Source organism: Myodes glareolus, chromosome 5 (assembly GCF_982192425.1).
Source record: "Myodes glareolus chromosome 5, mMyoGla1.1, whole genome shotgun sequence".
Taxonomy (NCBI): domain Eukaryota; kingdom Metazoa; phylum Chordata; class Mammalia; order Rodentia; family Cricetidae; genus Myodes; species Myodes glareolus.
Window position 1 is genome coordinate 90,681,914 of NC_142030.1, and position 19,842 is coordinate 90,701,755.

The 19,842-nt window shown below is 47.9% G+C and overlaps 1 protein-coding gene across 2 annotated transcripts in view; it reads left to right on the plus strand.

Moving 5' to 3' along the window:
• The first annotated feature begins 15,313 nt into the window (after nucleotides 1–15,313).
• Sox13 (SRY-box transcription factor 13) overlaps nucleotides 15,314–19,842 on the plus strand; it is a 45,788-nt gene continuing 41,259 nt past the window's right edge. Inside the window, exon 1 of one of the 2 annotated variants that reach the window (XM_048430759.3) lies at nucleotides 15,314–15,868. Coding sequence is in view for 1 of the 2 variants with exons in the window: in XM_085688226.2 (XP_085544352.2) it covers nucleotides 18,234–18,259 (26 nt within the window). In the remaining variant the exon portion in view is untranslated. Of the gene's footprint in view, nucleotides 15,869–18,205; nucleotides 18,260–19,842 lie in introns of those variants that run through there. The other variant, XM_085688226.2, reaches the window with a different exon arrangement.

Here is a 19,842-nt window from a genome sequence, read left to right on the forward strand (position 1 = left end):
ACTCATATATTCTTGTAGGAAAACATGCAAGATATATTTAGGGAGTTTATAGTGTACGCCAGAGGCTGTGTTCTAAGGAACAAAAAAGATGCACAAATCACTGTCTTTGCTTTCAAAATCATCACAGTAAAAACAAAACAAAGCAAGCAAACAAAAGCAAAACCACTTTTCAGCTTACTGAGGAAGACAGGATGTTCTCAACCAACCCACGGACAAATGCCAAAGTAGAGTCTTCTTGGGGTGACATGAGAGTTCCGGGGGACTATGGAAACGCCAGTGGCTGATGTAGATGAAGATGGGAGTGATGGATGATCCAGGGACTTCAGAGAAGACATTTGGAGTAGATCCACCAGCTGACTGTGGCGGCATACTACATCTGCAGTCTTAGCCCTTGGGAGGTGGAGGAAGCAAATCAGGAGTTTGAGGTTAGCCTGGGCTAAGTGAGACTACCTAAATAAATAACTACAAGTTAGGGATGGAAGTCAGTTGGTAGGGTGCTTGTCTAACATGCAAGAAGCCCTGGGTTCCATTCCCAACATTATAAAATGTGTATTATTGGTACACTCCTGCAATCCCAGCAACTGGGAGGTGGAGGCTGGAGGATGAGATGCTCAAGGTCTTCCTTGGCTGCAAAATGAGCTTAAGGACACCCTGGAAAGCACGAGACCCTGAATAAATAAAGCAAATCCAGTACGGAATGCAAGTCCCTTCATGAAGAATGACCCCGGCTTAGAGACTTGGTAGGATCTCTTCCCAGGGGTGCAGTCTCTCGAGAGTTCACTAAAACTAGAGGACCGCACACCGAGCTCACTATGGAAGGTAGCTTCAGTTACTCCCCGTGCAATGTCTTTCCATAGAACTGTTTACACAGCAAGCGACCCAAATACCATTCTTTACTTTATGATTTGGTTTGCCATACGTTGTAACATCTGTTTATTCTAGGCATTAGAAATGAGTCACAAGGCCAAAACACACTCCGTGATTAATAATAAGAGATTATTCTGGGGTACTGGCATGAACACCAAGAGGTGAGAATCACTGGAGCCAATTTTGGAGATTTACTATCACAATATTCTCATGTACTGACTACAGTTTAAGAATCTGGAAGATAGGCTGAGCATGGTGGCTTACATCTTTTATCCCTGTACTCCAGAGGTAGAAGTAGGCGGATCTTTGTAAATTCCAGGCCAGTCTGGTCTATATATTGAGTTCCAGGTCAAACAGACCTACATGGTGAGACCCTGTCTCAGAATAGATAAATGAACAAATGCTAAGACCCCACTTGCTTTTCCAGACTCCAGAAAAGAGGGATGCCCAGCAAAGCAGGTTTGTGTGGATTCGGAGACCCAACCACACAGCGCTCAGATCATCCTCCATTGTGCACCCTGATGGCAACAGAGGGGTTCTCCTTGCCTACAGCAACCCAATAGGGACAGATTTCATTATTTTCTAAAAAGTTTTCAGAATCATATGATGCCAGGCTGATCACTCCTTGGCTCTTAAATTTTGGGGAGCTCTGAGGGGGGGAGAACTACATGTCTGAGTGAACTGATTCCACTGCTGGGGCGAAGGCCACTGTTACACAGGCTTACACGACATTGGTTTATTGTCTCATGCGGTTGTTGAGAAGCAAGCATTGCAGGGCCCTATGAGGGCTCCCTGGTAGCAGGGCCCCAGCCAGACTCCTCACTTCAATGCCCTTCCTTTATCTCACGGCCTGGTCACTGCCACAGCTCCTGCCACCATTGCATCCATTCTAGCCAGCAACTGCGGAAGGAGAAGGGAGAATACCCTCCCCCCTTTCTTTCGTGAGATGTGACCAGGAAGTTGCATGTGCCACTCTGTCTTGCAGATGCAGAGCCAGGAAGTAGGCATCTTTCAGATTTGCTGGGCAGAATCAGGAAGCTGAGTGTATCGTCTGCCTAGGGCAGACTCCAGGCGCTTACTTGCCCAGCCTCAGCAGTAAGGAGGGGCTGAGCAAGGCAGTCATCTAATTGGTAGTCATTTTCTTAGCTAAACTTCTATTACCCAAGAAGGGAAAAATTGATACCAGGGGATGCAGCATGGTTAATAAAAACCCAGAGACCGAAATTGGGTTCAACCTGAAGGTCAGAAAAGCAAACCAGCCAGCCACTGGCTTTTACCTCTCTCTACCTCAGTGCAAAATGGCGATCCAGCCTCCAGGAAGCCTCAGAATGAGACTGTGTGTGAGAGCTGTCTCCTCCCATTTTATATTCCTTTCTAGGACAGGAATTAAAGGTGTACACCACTACCACCTGGTTTCTATGGCAAACTAGTGTGTCTACTGAGATTAAAGGTGTGTCACCACTGCCTGGTCTGTAAGTCTGTAAGGCTAATCGGTGAGGCTGTTTTATTCTCTGAACTTCAGGCAAGCTTTATTTATTAAAATAAAAATGAAATATCACTACAAGGGGACAACCAGCAGTATTTGATACAAGCCCCCATCCCCAATCTTTCCTGGAAGGAAGACAAAGCGTTGGTAACATTATCAGGTACACAAGTTTTAATTAGATCGTAACTGTTTATTATTGTGCACTACTGGAGGCAGAACCCAGAGCCTCACACTTGCCAGGCAAATGTCCCACCACTGAGCTACAGTCCAGCCCCTCAGTGACTGAGCCTTTCGAAGACGGATATTTGTTTGTTTAGGAGCAGGATTTCTCTGTAGCCTGAGCTGATCTGCTCCATATACAGCAGGCTGACCTCCAGTTTGCGCCATCTTCATCCTGCCTCAGCTTCCCAAATGCTGAGGTTATAGGTGTGACTCATGCCCATTGTTGAGAGGGTTTTGTTTGTACTTTTGAGACAATGTGTTACCTGAGTCTGGTGGGTCTTGAACACATGATGCTTCTGCCTCTACCTCCTAAGGAGACTGCAGGCATGTCACGTCCAGCATCTGCCTAGCAATTCTGCTGCTGCAGTGTAAACAAGCCTAGTATCTTCCTGAGGGAATTTTATCCCTCAGTGTCCTGTGTTACACGGTCTCAGTCTCACATGTGGGAGAAGCCAGCCTTGAGGCCAAGGAGGCATTAAGGGTTTCTTCAGAGGCAGCAGGGAAAGCAGAGGGCATGCAGCCTCCTCCCTGTGTGTCTGAGCTAGCCTTGATGCTTCTCCCGAGGGCTGTGTTTCCTCCCTCCACATTTAATAAGCCGAGAGAATTGAAAACAGTTAAGAATGGAAGATAATACAGCAGACAATAAAAAGATAAACTAAAAAGAAATAAAAAGACTGTTAAGAACAGTTAAAGGGGAGAGGGGACGGCAGGTAATAAAAAGTAGAAACTAAATATACACCAAATAGACTAAAAAAGAAATTAAAAGATAGAACAAAGACACGATAAGGCAAGGGTTAGAAATAAAAGACAGTGAGAGAAGAGATAATATAATAACAGTAAATCTGGAAGATAAGATGAGATAAAAAGAAATAATATGAAATAGCTAGGAAGAAAGGACAGATTAAAAATGACAGAGATAAGTAAAATCATTAAAACCTGAACAATAAAAGACTAAAGAGATGAAAACAATAAAATGCATTGTGAGGCTAGCAAAGGCAATGAAGTCTCCAGCGGGTGTGACAGCACACATTTACAGTCTGAGTGTTTGGGAGGTAGAGGCAGGAAGATCAGGAGCTCATGGCCATCTCCAGTAACAAACTGAGTTCCTGGCTAAACTGGGCACATGAGACACTACCCCCCACCCCCCAAAAAGAAAAAAATGTATATATGCACATATATGTATGTATATCTCAAAAGACTTGGTTATGGGGAGAGTAACAATTTCCTTTCAAGCTAACATGATGCAGCAATACAAGCACACAAGCCCAGGCTCCCTCTGGCACAGCCTGATGGAGGCATCCCACTCACACTGACCTTAGGTCTGAGCAACTGTAACAATCTGCCAAGGCTCCCTGAGTCAGGCCCCACAGAGTGAGGAGCTTGCCCAAGTTAGTTGACTCCCAGCTCTGGAGGCTGAAAGTCATGGTCAAGGGGAGAGAGAGAGACTGGTTGATCCCCCTACATGATTTCACAGAGACACTAGGGCTTGCTCTAGTGACCACATTTTAACTCCATCACTCCTGTAAACCCTTGCCTGGCATGGTGACACATGCCTTCAATCCCAGCACTTGAAAGTTGGTGTCTAGATGCATAGCCCTGACTGTCCTGGAACTTACTATGTGGAGCAGGCTAGCCTTGAACTCAGAGAGATCTGCCTCTCTGCCTACTGAGGTCTAGATTTAAAGGTATGTGCCACCGTGTCTAGTATGATTTGAGGTTCTGATGCAATTGATTTTGAGTCTTTGGTTTTCATTTTTGATACACATATTCTTCATTTCACTTGGGCCCACACATCAGAGACAAGGCCCTTAGAGGCACAAGGCTATGGCATCCTGCCCCATCTTCCCTTATGATATTAAAACTACACACAGCAGGGAAGGTCCTTGCCGCAGTTCTCTTAGTGTGTCCTTGAGGCCAGGACTGATGGCTTTGAATTGTCAAGAAACTTCTCTAAACAGAAACACTCACAAGGCCCAAGGCTCCTTCTGAGAAAATATGATCTCCACGATTGTTGGTCATGTCTCATTCTCTTCTGCCTGGGCCTGGTCACCACTGCCCATTAAAACATTTCTTCTTCTTCTTCTTCTTCTTCTTCTTCTTCTTCTTCTTCTTCTTCTTCTTCTTCTTCTTCTTCTTCTTCTTCTTCTTCTTCTTCCTCTTCCTCCTCCTCTTCCTCCTCTTCCTCCTCTTCCTCCTCCTCCTCCTCCTCCAAGTTTTTTCAAGACAGGGTTTCTCTGTGTAACTCTGGCTGTCCTGGAATTTACTATGTAAACCAGGCTGGCTTTGAACTCACAGATCCACCCACCTCTGCCTCTGGGATTAAACGAATGCCCTGCCATCACCTCCCGGATAGGACATATCACTCTTAACATTTTTTCTCTTGTTCCAAAGCAGGTGTGTCAGTCTGTCTGGGATACTGGAACAGAATTCCACAGACTAGGTAATATATAAACAACAAAAATTCTTGAGAAACCCTATCTTGAAAAACCAAAACCAACCAAGCAAACAACAAAATTCATTGTACACAATTCTAAATAATGGATGGAGAGGAGGAAGTCCATCATCTAGGTCTCAGCAAAGTCGGAATCGTCAGGTAAGGGTTGTTTCTCAAAGATGGCAGACAGCGCGTGTGTATCCTGACGTAGTGGAAGGGGCAGAGACACTTCTAAGACTTTTATAGGGCACCATCCTATTCAGGAAGGCTCTGCCTCACAACACAGTTAGCTTCCAAAGCCCAGGCCTCCCCCTGCCATCCGCTTGCTGCGTTCAGCATGTGAAGTTGCCCGACAAGGGGAGGGGGTAGAGGTAGGGCACAAACATTCAGGCCACAAGCCCATTAGCGCATGCGCGGAAGTGAAACTACTTTTCACCTTGGAGAAGAAGCACTGAATCTTGTGAAGGAGGTCAGCCAAGGCAAGGATCGCTCAGTTCATTCTCCTCAGTGGTTGAGGAGACATAAACCCAGGGGACTGACTTGGAGTGGTAGCTCACACCTGTTCTTCTGGCTCTCTAAAAATGGAAGCAGGAACCTCACCACAAGTTTGAGATCAGGATAGACTCCATATTGAGTCAATCAATGGAGACGAGACCTGCCCCAAAGTAATGTCCTGTATGCTTCTCACTCAGACTAAGTAGGCCAAGAGAACTCAGCCCCGGGTTGCCTCCTGGGAGTTGGCTTTACATCTGGGAAATCTTAGCGCGCCTTTGACTAACACTCTGCTGTAGCCTTTTAAACCCCCTCATAACTCCTGATCCAGGAAAGCTGCCCTTCTGTTTTGCTCTGCACCCTGCAAGGTCTGTGTTGTCCGTCCCCGCCCCCTCCTTGAACCAAGAAGGAAGCCAGGGCCGTCAAGCTGGCTTTGACCAGGCGCTGTCTATCCAGGGTAGATTTGGATGCAGTTCTCAGGACAAAGTGAGCCCTTCCGAGGAAGGGCTCAGTTGCCTTTGATTTGGTCTTCCCTAATTCCCTGGTGGGCTCTTAGGGATCAAGTCTCAGAGTGACTCTCCTCAGATCTCTTCTCTTGAGCCTTGGCCAGTCCCGGCCCTGCTCCCTCCAGGATCTCCCCGGCTCCCTGGCAGAAACCCAAAGTGGTGTGAGAAGGGAGGGATGAAAGGAAAGTGAAAGGACCAGCCTCTCTGAATGGCCCCTACTCCTCCTCCCTAGCCCCCCCCCGCGTTGTCATGGAGACCAGAACAAAGCCTCTTTTTTCCCCCCTCTTTTCTGGATTGTTAATTGTCTTTACTCCATGGTGCCTTTGTTAATTGTTGCCAGTCCCTCCCAGGATGGGGATCTAGGTTTCCTCCAGACAGGAAAGAGGGTTTTAAAAAGTTAGGTGGTGGGGGTGGGGCTCTCTAAGCTTGACTAGGATGGAAGTGAAGGGCCCACAGTCAGAGACAGCATTTCCTACCGTGCTCAGGCTTCTGGGAGGGGAAGGATTTCTTCACCGTCTTCCTGCCCCCTTTCAGGTGGGTAGGAGGAGATGGGAGAGATAAGGAGAAAGGCAGCCAAGCCCTATGTGTCTGCATGTGGACGTTTGTGGTGTCCCCTGAGACGCAGGTGGCTGCCCTTTAAACTGGAACAGTAAAGACACGCCGCCTGCTTATTATTACCCGAGCATGAAATCTGGATACAAGGGCCAGGGAAATGGCACAATGCTTAAAGCACTTACTGTTCTTGCAGAGGACCCAAGTTCAATTCCCAGCACTCACGCTCACCAACATTCCTAAATTCCAGGGAATCCATTACTCTCTCTGCCCTCTGTGGGCACCAGGCATACATGTGGTGCACATATGCAGGCAAAGCACTCATACAAATCAATAAATTCGTGTTTTTAAAAAGTTGTACGTAGTTGCAGGGCATGGCGACACATGCTTGTAAATCCCAGCGCATGAGAGGCAGAGGCAAGCAGATCTCTGTGAGTTCGAGGCCATCCTGGTCTACAGAGTGAGTTCCAGGATAGCCAGGGCTATAGAGAAAAACCCTGTCTTGTAAAGCAAAAATTGTATACAGGCCAGGTCCTAGAGTAAGAGTGTTCAACCCTTAGTTCCTCATTCCTCATGGCGACTAAGATGTGAGGGATAAACTGGAGGCATTTTAGAAGTGTGTGTGTGTGTGTGTGTGTGTGTGTGTGTGTAAGGTATGTGTGTGTGTACATGTAAGACTCACCCATCTGTGTTGAGGATGGCATGGGTTGGGTCTTCCAGTCGGAAGACTGAGAGCTGTCACACGGAAAACAGGGGGTCCAGGATGGGATTCGGGGTATTAACAACACTCAAGAGCTGGTTTCTATGGTTCAGATTCTAAGTGTCACCCAATGTGGCCCATTTTGCCCACCGTACATGTACCAATCACTGAGACACCAAGTTTAGCAAAGAACTTTATTCGTGAACAGCCATACGAGGAAGGAGGAGCTCCCAAGTTGCAAATATGTCTCCCTGAGGATAGGGGTTGGGGCATTTATGTGGCCTGAGGTCTAAAGAGATGTGACTGGAGTGGTGTCCTCAGGAACCCTGGTCTCCAGAGGTCAAAGGGTCACCAGCACAAGCCCAGTCAACGGGTAGTGGTCGTGGTTTCAATCCTTGAAGACAGACAACAGAGTTCCTATGCCTCCCGTCTCCACGAGTTTTCGGTTAATAGTAAGACCTGGTATCATCATCAATTAAGCCCCATTGGGTGGAGCTACCCAACCTAGCCCAAGCTACACATTGCCAATGCCGCTCTCCAAACTTCACATAGAGGAGGACCGGAAACAGGCAGGGCAAGCCAGACAGAAAGCCCATTCTTCCTCCCTTTTCTGTCCCTCTGTTTGCTTCTGTTTCAGCGCTTTCTCAGGAAACTGGCCCTGACGAAGGAAAGCAATTTAGAATGTCTCTGGATTTAACCCTTTTGTGGCTCCCAGCAGAGACTTTGCTGGTGAGATCCCATCTCTAACCTCAGAAGTTAAAGAGAGTGTCCATCCCTGGTTAGTCCAAGCCCACCAACATCTTAGGTGCTAGCTGTATGCAAAGCACATTGAAGATTGGAGGGGTGGCCCCATGCCTGTGATTCCAGAATTTGGGAGGCTGGGACTGAGGTGTTAATGGTGGTTGTTAGGATCTGGATTGGGTATTTCCAGTAATCTTGGCATCTTGTTCAAATAATTGACACAAAGGCGAGTAAAATTGGAATGGAGTAAAGCCGAACACAGATTGCGAAGCATTAAGGAAACCATTCCAAAGCAAAATGATAGTACCGGCAGCTAAGCTATGGCTGTCACTAGGTCTTTAGAGTAAAAGATCACTGTAGGGCTTGAAGTTATTGTCTGGGTTCTTAGGGAAGGAGGGGTTAAGTTGCTAATAATCATAGTAGTGCAGGTCTCTATTTTGAATGACTGCATATGCCTGTTCCCATGATGCATCTTAAAAAAAATCATCTGGGGGGCTGGAGAGATGGCTCAGTGGTTAAGAGCATTGACTGCTCTTCCAGAGGTCCTGAGTTCAATTCCCAGCAACCATATGTGGCTCACAATCACTGGTAATAAGATCTGGTGCCAACTTCTGTCTGCAGGGATACATGCAGGCAGACCATTGTATACATAATAAATAAATAAATCTTTAAAAAATCATCTGAATGCCTAATTTTAAAAATTATCTTACACTTCTTATGCATAGGTGTAAGATGGTAAACAGTACCTCACAGTACACCAAATGGTCACAGTTTGCCTTCTGAATGCACACAAAACTAGTTCAGGCAGGATCTACCTGAACTACCAATAGATCCGTTTTAGGCTTGAAAGCAGTCTTTTCTTTCTTTCTTTCTTTTTTAACCATCTTATAGTAAAGAAACTAGGTTCATTCCTGTTTATGATTAAATCTGTTTCTCAAGAATTGGACTATGCCCCACCTGTAACCTTAACTACACATGGTTCTGCGCTGCCTGTTCCAGGAAACGGCAAAGGTGGCTTTGTTTCAAAAAGTTGTTACGACCATCTTGAGCTACCCCCAAGCTATAAAAACCCTGTCTTCCTGACATCCAGTACTAACCTCTTAAACCCTGTCTTGGGGGAAGCAGCCCGTGCACATGAATAAAAAAGCTTGCTTTAATTCATTTGGTCAGAACGTTTGGGTTGGTGATTTGTCTCCTTGCATCTTTGGGATTAACATTAGGGGAGTTCAAGAGCAGAGAAACTTAGGTCATTGTTCAGAGTGCTGCCCAAAGCAGGTGAGGGTCCTAAGTTGTTAAAAATACTGTCAGGGAAGGGACATGTGTGCATAATACGTGCAAGCAGAGATGTAAGCTGCCATGTGAATGGTTAGAACTGGGGTATGGTGTAGTCCAAACCAAAGGAAGCCCTAAATTGTTAAACTATGCCCTATCAACTTGTCTGTCTTAGGAGGATCAGGAGTTCAAGGTCATTTTTAGCTACATACAGAATTTGAGGCTAGTCTGGGTCACAAAAAACCCTGCCTCAAAAACCAAATCAACCAAACATGCAAACACGTTAGAACAGGCTTGATGTGTGACTGACATCTATAATTCTAGCCCTTGAGAGACTGAGGCAGAAGGATCACCTCAAGTTTGAAGTTAGCCTGACTACATAGTGAGTTCCAGACCAGTCTGAACTATAGCAAGACATCCTAATAACCTTTAACATCACTTGAGCAATTATTTTTTTAAGTATTTATTTTATTTTATCTATGTGTGTATGGAGGTTGCGCATGTGCAGGTGCCCACAGAGGCCGGAGGGAATGTCAGATCACTTGCAGTCGCCGGATGTGGGTCTGAACCATGACCCTCTGGTAAAAGCAGTAAGCCTTCAACTGCTAAGTCATCTTTCCAGACTGGGTACTTATTTATTTTAAAATTTCATTTATTTTATTTTATGTGTATGAGTGTTTTGCCTAAATGTTTTGCATGCAGGGCCTATAGAGTCCAAGAGACGGTACCAGATCCCTTGGAACTGGAGTTGTAGATGGTTGTGAGCCGCCATGTGTGTGTTGGGAATGGATCCCAAGTCTGTTACAAGAGCAGCCAGTGCTCTTAACAGCTTAGCCATCTCTCCAGCCCTGGGGTCGTTATTTTTTAAGCATCTACTGTAGACTCTAGAGATGAAATGGGGCACAGGGCAGACAAGATTCTCCCTTCACAGAGCTTAGGTCTGAAGGGGAGCAGAAAAAAAAACAAAAACAAAAAACAAACCAGGAGCAAACAAAGCAAGTGGCTGCTGTGGCTGATGTCTAGGGATATTTTCATTCTCATCAGATGAGAGTGCCTGCTCTGTAGAGAATGAAGTTCAGCTAGGGTGAAAGACATAATGAGAACTGTCTGTATGCTCCACACCTCCGATTCCACCACTGGGCAGGTGGGGGCGGGATCTCTGTGAATTTAAGGCTGGCTGGTCCATAGAGAGAACTTGTCTCAAAAAAAAAAAAAAAAAAAAAAAAAAAGAAAAGAAAAAAAGGAAGGAAGAATGGATGGAGGAAGAAAGGAAGGAAGGAAAAAAGAAGACACAGTGAGGGGAGAATCATGAAATATAAACAAATTATTGATAAGTTATTGGTTTTCTCAGTTAAAGTATTATCTGGAGAGGGCAGTGGTTTATAACAGTCCGATTTCAGGTCAATTATCTTCAGAAAGTTCCTGAAGCAAATAATGAAGCTGTTTACTGGGTTTCAGTGTTATCTTTCTGGAACAAATATCAAGGTCATGTGGAGGTAAGCAGGTGGCCTTAGAAGCAGAGAGTGCTGGTCTAGAGAAATGGATGGGCTGGGATAAGCTTTTGGAGACAGAACAATGACGATCACTAAATTGTCTGGATGGGAAGAAAGCAAGATGGTGGTTAGATTCTTGCCTTGAATCACTGGGTAACCAGTGGTACCATTAGTTCAGGACAGGCCTAGGGTATTCTCTCTCTCTCTCTCTCTCTCTCTCTCTCTCTCTCTCTCTCTCTCTGTGTGTGTGTGTGTGTGTGTAGGTATGTTGAGTGAACTAATTGGCCTAGAGGAAGGAATGTGTGACCCTATTACCCTGGATGTGAGGCTAACAGTCATAAAATCAAGACCAACCTTGGTAACTTAGTGTGACTGTCTCAAAATTAAAAACAAAAACAAAAAGGTGGGTGTCTGGGAATATAGTTTAAGGTAGGGTATTTTGTTTGCCCAGCACACGAGAGCTCCTAAATAGTTTAATCACCAATGATGGCGGAGGTGGGGGGTCATTGGTACCTAGTACCCAACATTATGAACAGATAAAATTTCACCTTGGAGGACTGGACATGTGACTCAGTTGGTAGAGTAGCAGCCTAGCATACCCAAGGATCCTCGCTTTCATCCACAGCACCACATAAACCTGCCTTTTGCACGCTTATAATCCCAGCACTTGGGAGGCAGAGGCAGGAGGATCAGAAATTCAAGTTCATCCTAAATAGTTTGGGGATAGTCTGGGCTACATGAGTCTCCTGCTCCCCCTTTTCATCTCAGGAAAGAAGGTAGATAGGTAAGAAAGTGGGGCACAGGAGAGGATTCCAGAACAGAACACTCCCCTGGAATCAGGACAGAGAAAGAGCTCACTGTGAAGGCGGAGGATATCTTGAGTATGGGGGTGCAGAGTATTCAAGGAGTGAGTTAAAGGTATAAACTTGATGGTATGACCGTAAGAAGGATCTAGAGTCTTTTCTCAGACTCTTGTTGTGTTAAGGCTTTTGTTGATCTTTTGTTTCCTCCCTCCACTTATGGTCTATAACTTCAACTTCATTTTTTTCCATCTCTAAAATGGTGGCAATGATACCAATGCCACAGAATCAAAGTAAGGTGCCAGCAGATATTGTTTGGGGAAACAGTACTGTGTCTAAGACTCAGCAGGCAGAGGGTCCATAGCTTAATCTGGTGACAGTGATCGGTGATCGGGGAAGGCCGTTACAAGTGAATCATCAAGCAAGGAGTGCTGGAGAGAGGAACACCTCTCGGCTCTCTGTTGCTGTTTTTAGAGGTACTAGGGGTTTGACTTTGTTTTAAATTATTATTATTATTATTAATTATTATTATTATATTGAGATAGTGTTTCGTGTAGGCTTGGCTGGTCTGGAACTCTCTGTGTAGACTAGGATGCTTCCAACTCACAGAGATCCACCTGCCTCTGCCTTCTGGGACTGGGGTTAAAGGAGAGCAAATTCATGCTCAGTTCAAACTGTCCTTCCTATCTGTGGTAGTTTGAATATATTTGGCCCCATAATCTTACAGGGAGTGGTACTATTAGCAGGTGTGGCTTTCTTGGAGAGAGAATGGCCTCGTTGAAGGAAGTGTGTCACTATGGGGGTGGGCGTTGAGGTTTCCTATGCTCAGGATACTGCCCACTGTCTCAGTTGACTTTCTGTTGCATGTAAGATATAGGACTCTCAGCTACTTCTCCAGCATCATGTCTGCCTCATTCATGCTTCCTTTCATGATGATAATGGACTGAACCTCAGAAACTGTAACCAAGTCCCTTCACTTAAATGTTTTCTTTATAAAAGTTGCTGTGACCATGGTGTCTCTTCACAGCAATAGAAACCCTACGACACTGTCTCCATCTGCTATAGCTAAGTGCAAGGGCAGGGAGCGGCCCACGAAGTGATATACCACTGAAGGTCAGCCTGTTCTACAGAGCTAGCTCCAGGACAGGCTCCAAAGCTACAGAGAAACCCTGTCTCAAAAAACCAAAAAGAAGAAGAAGAAGAAGAAGAAGAAGAAGAAGAAGAAGAAGAAGAAGAAGAAGAAGAAGAAGAAGAAGAAGAAGAAGAAGAAGAAGAAGAAGAAGATTAGTAGTTGGTCATCTATAACAATCAAACTTTGTAGTCATTTTAGGTATGTTTTCAGGATTAAACATATATTAGATAGATAGGTGGTCTTCAAACACTTCAGAGATCTACAGAATATGGCATTTAAAATGTTTTAATAACATAAGGCTTTTCATGACAGTGAGATATATCTGCTCCTGGCAGCACCAATTTAATTCAGGGAAGATGATGGGCTTCAAAGAACCTCCATATGGAACTTGTTTTTATTGTGGAAAAGTTAGCCACTGGACAAAAAAACTGCCCTTGCCTCAACTGTGGACAATATGATGTCCAAATTGGACAAGCAGGACACAAAGGAAGTTGTTGTAAGATATTTATAGTCTGATAACACTTGAGAAAGCTTGCTATAGGAAGTTGACTGCTGAACTTTTCCAAGACAAGATAGGTCAGTTCTTCAAAATTCCTGCTTCACAGAAAAGTCTGACAGATATCCTAGGCCTGTAGGCTGAAGATGAAGTGTTGCAGAGAGACCTTGAATGGTTGTCCTGGAAACCAGCTCTGTCTGTCATTTCTATCGTTTTGGATGTTGCTTGCCTTGCTCTTCTTGTTTACTCAGGTAATAGCTTATCCATCTCCAGTCCCTGATAGGGGCTGAGGACTAGATAGTTACATCATTTTCTTTGTTACCAAATTCAGAAAAGTAACTAACAAAAGAGGTGTAATGTTTATAAAGTTGAGAGACATAAAAGCTTAAGTTGTTTATTTAAAAAATGTTTTAAGGTCTAAAAAGGTTATTTCTTAATGGCAATTATTCTTGTTGTATATAGTTTTACTGTGTTGAGTTAAAATCTTCCCTTTTTACTTAGACAATGCCTGATAATTGTTACAATTGTATAGTTTTTATTTTATATAGTTTTACTTTGTTAGAGATTAAACCTTTCTTTTTTATTTAGACAAAAAGGGGGAAACATGGCAGGGTATTCGGTCACTATAAAACCAGATCCTCAGTAGTTAATGTTGGCGTTTCCCATCTGCTTTCCCATACCCTAGCCCTACCTTGGCTCAGGCCTTCACCCTTTTGATGCTGGTCACTAGCCTAGCTAGACTGACCTCATCAGAGGCTCATTTAGAACCCCTTGCCTTTAATCAGCCAACCGATAAACCAGAATGTATTAGGGGCCTGCTCTTTGTCGAGTCCCATCCAGACACAGGGATCTAACCATGAACAAGAGGCAGATCCCTGTCCTGCAGAGTTCGCCATTCAGCGGGGTACGCAGGCAAAGGAATTGGCGGGTGAGTTCTCAGAGCCCATACATGGAGCTCCAGGCCCTGATCTGACTCCTTAGAAAGAATTCTTGAAGAGTTGATACCAGACTGAGACGCAAAAGGCAAAAGACAATAAAAGGACTTGTCATCCAGGCAGGAAATGGGGAGTGACGAAATGCAGTCCCCTAGAGGATTGGGAACTTCCTGGCTGGCCATCCCTCAGGACAGTCATACAGACTCATAACTGGCATTCCTTCAACCTGCTCTACTCCCTCCCACAGGTCCCAACCCACTTCAGAAGGTGGCCTCTCTAAGGAGATTCCCATTCCAGTCCTTGGTGGCCTTAAGGCTTACCTTGCCTGAGTACTCTAGCACTTTTTAGAATTGATTCACAATATAGGAATCCAAGAAGAGTTGTCAACTGTGTCACTCATTCATCTTGGTGGTCCCAGGCACCTGCTTGGGTCAGGTCTGTTGTGGACATTCAATAAATGGGCTGAATGGGGAGAACCCTTTCTTCAGACATGCCTTCCTCCTGAATAGGGCGGGAGGAAATGAAGGATTTGTTGGAGAGACTGAAAAATGACCGCGAGTGGTCAGAGATCTGTGGAAGCTGTCTGTCCTCCCCCTCAGGCTGACTTCAAATGAAGACCCTCCTGCCTCAACTTCCCCAGTATTGGTATTATAGATATGAGCCATGCCCAGCTTCAAGGACTGCTCTCAAGTACAGTGTTTAAAAAAAAAAAATTCAGTCTTCAGACTGGGACAGGTAGAGCACACTTTTAATCCCAGCACTCTGAAGGCAGAGGCAAGATGGTTTCTGTGAGTCCAGCCTGATTTACACAGTGAGAAGAAAAAGAAAGTTCTATTCAGGCTCTGTTTTTAGAGGAGGCTGTGAGCAGGACAAACAATTTCCCTGGGCTTGTTCCAAGGAGTGAGAATTCTCAACAGCAACTCTCAAACCTGGGTCGAGGGAGTGGGCCGAATTCGCCTTCTTTCTCCCATTTTCTTTACCCAGAAGTCACTACATCTCCACTGGCCTCCGCTCCGGAGAACCTCCGCGGTCCCCTTCTCAGCACAGGTCTCCAGCTGTTGAGGCCTGGCTGGACCAGCTGCTGGGAGGAGGAGGAAACTCGGTCCCTCCCTCCTTCTTCATCTCCCCACCCTCCCTCCTCCCCCGCCCGCTCGCGCCCTCCCTCCCTCTTTCTCCTTCGCGGCTGTCGAGTGGCTTTCGCAGAAGCGAGTGGCGAGCGCCCTGCTCCAGTCCGGGCTGGGAACTGAAGTGTCGGAGCGGTGCTCCTGGAACCCGAGCTCCGGAGCGGCCGGCGCGGGTCGAAGGCCCGGGCGGCGCGCTCAGCTTCGGAGGCTCTAGCTCTGGACCGAGCGGGCTCGGAACTGCGCGGAGGGGCAGAACGCACTACGCCTGGCCCGCACAGCAGCGGGGAGTCCGGGAGCCGGAGCGCGGAAGGCAGCTCGGCGGCGGCCAGCCGGGGGCAGAGGGCAGAGTGCCGAGCGGCCTGGCTCGGCGAAGGGCGCCGCCCGGCCCGGCCTCAGCTCGGAGCCCACGACAGTGGCCAGCGGAGCCCGGCGGGCTGCGGGTCCTGAGCGCCTCCAGCCCACGGCGGGGGGCGTGCCTCCGCCTGGCCGCGCCGCCCCGCTGCCCGCCGCGTTGCCCGGGCATGTGAGCGGGAAGACCAGGCTGCTGGCCGCCGGGACATACGGAGCAGGAGCCGGAGCGCGGAGCTGCGACCCCGGGCCAGCGCCTGACCGATTAGTAAGTGCGCCCTTCTCCCCAGCCTCGCGAAGTTTGACACGCACGGCCCCGCGTTCCTGGGGACACGCTGGCTCTCTTCCGCGCGACTTTCCATCTTAGGCAAAGTTTTGCCAGGCGAAGCCGATCCTACGGAACCCCTCACAATGCCGTCCGGTGGCGCCGCGCTGACCCGAGTCCTTTTGGAGAGCAGTGGCTGCAAGCGGTTAGGGGTGGCGTGCGCGCGCCGCGCGAGCTGGGCTTAGGGAGTCTTCTGCCCGCCCGCCCTCTGCGACCCGCCGCCTCTGGGTCTTTCTCCCCCAGCCTGACCAGCCCGCCCAGTTTTAGCATTTCCAGTCGGTGCTTAGACGTCCGGTGCGCGCCCCGCGTGGGGGCTTGGGTGGTAGCGACGCGGAGCTCCGGTTCCTGGGTACGTGGGCCGCTGGGGTCCAGCGCGCACCCTTCCCACGGCTCCGGTTCATTCCCCGCGGACCAGTCGGGCGCCGCCTCCCGTTTTTCTGCCGTTGCTGCTCTTGTCCTCTCTCCACGTTAGCCTGCCCCTTGCCACCGCTGCCTCCCACGGTGGGGTGTCGGTGGAGCGCCTTTCGCCCCCTTTTTCAAGGCAGAAATAAATTGAACACAGGGCTGGTGGGATGAGGAAGGAGGTGGTCGCTTAGTCCCAACGGTTCGCCATTGTTTTCCCACCCCACGTTCGGTACGTAAACACACACTCACGCGAGTGTGTTTGTGTGTGCATGCGTGTGTGTGCACGCGCCGGCTACGACTGCCTAGATTCCCCAAGAGCTCTAGGGTCGCCCGCGAGATCTCCCCGCAGCCAGCCTAGATGTCCTAGCAGGACATTGCTTGGAGCTGGGGGAGAGGGACGCGAGAGTGGGAGTTGCCCCAGAGTCGCTGGCGGAGCCGAGAGTCTGGCTTGGGCTGGAAGTGAATTTTGAACTTAAGCCCTGGACCTTTCCGGGAGGACCCCGGGCGCTCGAGCGGCGGATCCCGCCCGGGAGGGTCCCCAGCAGCTGGCGCTCTTGGCAGCGATCTCCTTGACAAGGGCTTGGAGGAAGCCGAGGAGTTTTCCTGGGAAGTTTGTTTTAGCTCTGTGGGAATTTCCGGGCCCGGCGCCCCCGCACTGGCGGAGGGGTCTGACCTACAGCAGTCAGGGATGCTGCCGCCGCTCGGAGCTGATTTTCCTGAGACCCTGTTTCCAACCACTTCATGCCTTTTCCTCTCTGAATGCTGGGATTCAGCACGCTTGGGTCTTGTTCCTCAGAGAGAGGGGCCGCTTGAGTTTGGCGATTTCCAAACATCCTCTGTATTTTCTCCAATTATATCTTTGAAACTGGCATATGTTAATGGTTTGGAGGATGCTGTTTGGAAGGCTTTAACCTGCACCACCGAGAGCCAGATAACCTAGTAGTTAGAACCAGGAAGCTGGAGTTGTACACACCAGTGCAGCCGCTGGTGGTGCCGCTCTGTATGTAGGCAGTTTAATACAACTTTCTTGCTCAGGTTACTTATCTGTAAAATGTGGTTAAATTCTGACAATATCCACCTTGTCGGGGTGACCTTGAAGATGAAAAGACCTAGTATAATCTCCGAACGCTGTGCCTGGCACCTAGTAAATGCTAGGCGATTGTTAACTGTTGGGGTCGGGGTGTAGCTTAGTGGTAGAGCGCTAGCCTGACATGCAGGAAATCCTGGGTACCGGTGTGTGCGTTTGGGAAGTTAGCCGTTGTCTACTGTTATTATTCATTATATATTTCATCATCATCATCATTATTAGCTTATTTTTATCGATACAGGGTCTCTGTGTAGCTCTGGCTGCCCTGGTACTTCATGTGTAGATCAGGCTGGCCTCAAAGTCATATCGCCTGCCTCTGCCTTCCAAGTGCTAGGATTAAAGCCAGCTGTTGTCATTATTGTAATAACATTGTTATGGAGCCCAGGGCCTAGTTCATACTAGGGAAGCGACTCCACGGAGTGGCTTCTCCAACCTGGCTCATTGCAATTTAAATGACCTTGTACAGAGCCCAGAAGAACTCTTTGGGATTGTGCCCATTTAATCAATTTTGGTAATTTTCACTTCCGGGGAGGAAGAGATCTCACAGTTCTTCCTACCTCTAATTGATTCTGATCCCTCAGATCAAACTTCTTGCCATTTGTCTGCCGCGACTTTGAGTATTTTTTTCCTTCCACAGTTTTTGTGCAAGGCATTTCAATTCCTCCTTTCCTCATTCTTAAAAATTAATCTTGGCACGGCGGAGGATTTTCCCCGGGGACCACCCCAGGAAGGAAATGTCTCAAGAGGGTTTTCCTGTACACCCTGGTCTGTGCTGCAGACTTGGGATTGGATGTGCACTTGTGTCTCGGGGACTGGATGGATTTCCACCGAGAGGAACCCAGGTGTCTTGGGCTCAGGGAAAGTCGGGTGGGACAGGCAGGCTGCCTGCCCTGGAGGGTTCTGTTCCCTAGGTAGTATCTGTTTCCTGTTGCTGGGGCTCACTTGAGAACCTCTTCTGGCTAGCCTGACTGGCAAGGCATACTGCATCAGGGACTTAGATAATAGAGGGGCAGTGGTGTCACCTTCAACTTTGCAGGGCAGTCTGGGAGTGTAGGGTAGGCGCCAGTTCTTGCCTTTACTGCTGCATAGCACAGAGAGGGAGAGCCAGGGGCACCCCTTTTGCCCTCTGATCCTCACCAGGCATGCGGGGGAGGGTGACCAGTGTGGGAAAACTTGGTGCTGGGAAGGTCCTGCAAGGAAACCATTTGCAGATGGAAATCAGCGCAGAAGACAGCTAGCTGCTTCATCCCTTAACAGAAACTTGAAAGGAATGTGCCGGTTACCTACTATGCCTGTGCTACGCAGTGATAGGCGGACAGACAGGCGGACTGCCTCTCTGTAGGGAGGCTGCTTTCTACCAGATCATGAGAAGAAACACCCTAGGTGGGGAAATAGAGGAGCCTAGGGTGATGGGAGCGTTGGGAGGCCATGGAAGACTGTCTTGGGAAGAACTCAGTATAGGCCTGAAGACAGAAGGAGCCAGCTGCACACAGCTGGGGACAGGGGCATTCCAGGCTGAGGCACCCGCAGATGCCCTCCTATGCCCGTGTCAGAACCAAGTGTGCAGCTTTGTGGTGAGAGAGGAGAGCCTGGCTTGTGGCACCTGATGGAGTGACTGGTGGCGGTGGCAGGAGGATGCGTTTTATTGTCAGCTCCACAGGAAGCCATTGGAAAGTAGAGGGAAATGACCCAGTTAGGGTTTTTAAAGATGATTTGAGGCACGGGAAACTGCAGTTCTCATTGCCCCAGGTCAGGAAATGATGGCTGAGGGAGGGAAGATTGTGTTTTTGCTGTAATTTATTTTGTTCTTTGCAAATTTAGTGTGCACACATATCAGCTGTGCCCCAAACCCGTTTAGCAGAACAGCTTAGAACCTGGAAGAAGTGAAAAAAAAAAACCTGACATATGTACACGCATGCTGTATAATACAACTTGGGAAAGGTAATTAAGGTGTATATATAGGGTTTTTTGTTTAAAAATGTTTTAAATTACACTGTGTGTGTGTGTGTGTGTGTGTGTGTGTGTGTTGGTAGTAGGGATGTGTTGGTCGCGGCATTCATGTGGAGGTGGAAGAGAAAGATGGCCCCAGGTGGAGACTCACTTGTCCGGAGGGAAGGGTGGGACAGGTAGGGTTTGGGAGAAACCTGAGGGAAGGTGAGAGTGTCCTGAGCTAGGCTGGGCCATAAGGGACCATCTGGAGGTCTCACCTGCATGGTGCTAACTCTGTCGTAGACGTGTGATCCAGGTTGCCAGGACGGGTGAAGAGACCTTTCCAGACTTAAGCCCACCAGAAACCTTACTTCCAGTCGGGAAGAGGCCCAACCTGGGCTTTTTTGCTGGGAAGTCGGCTGAATTGAGAACTGTGAGAAGGGCCTCGGGCAGAGCAGTTGTGTGCCAAGTGTTGTCTCCAGCCCTGTATCTGGGC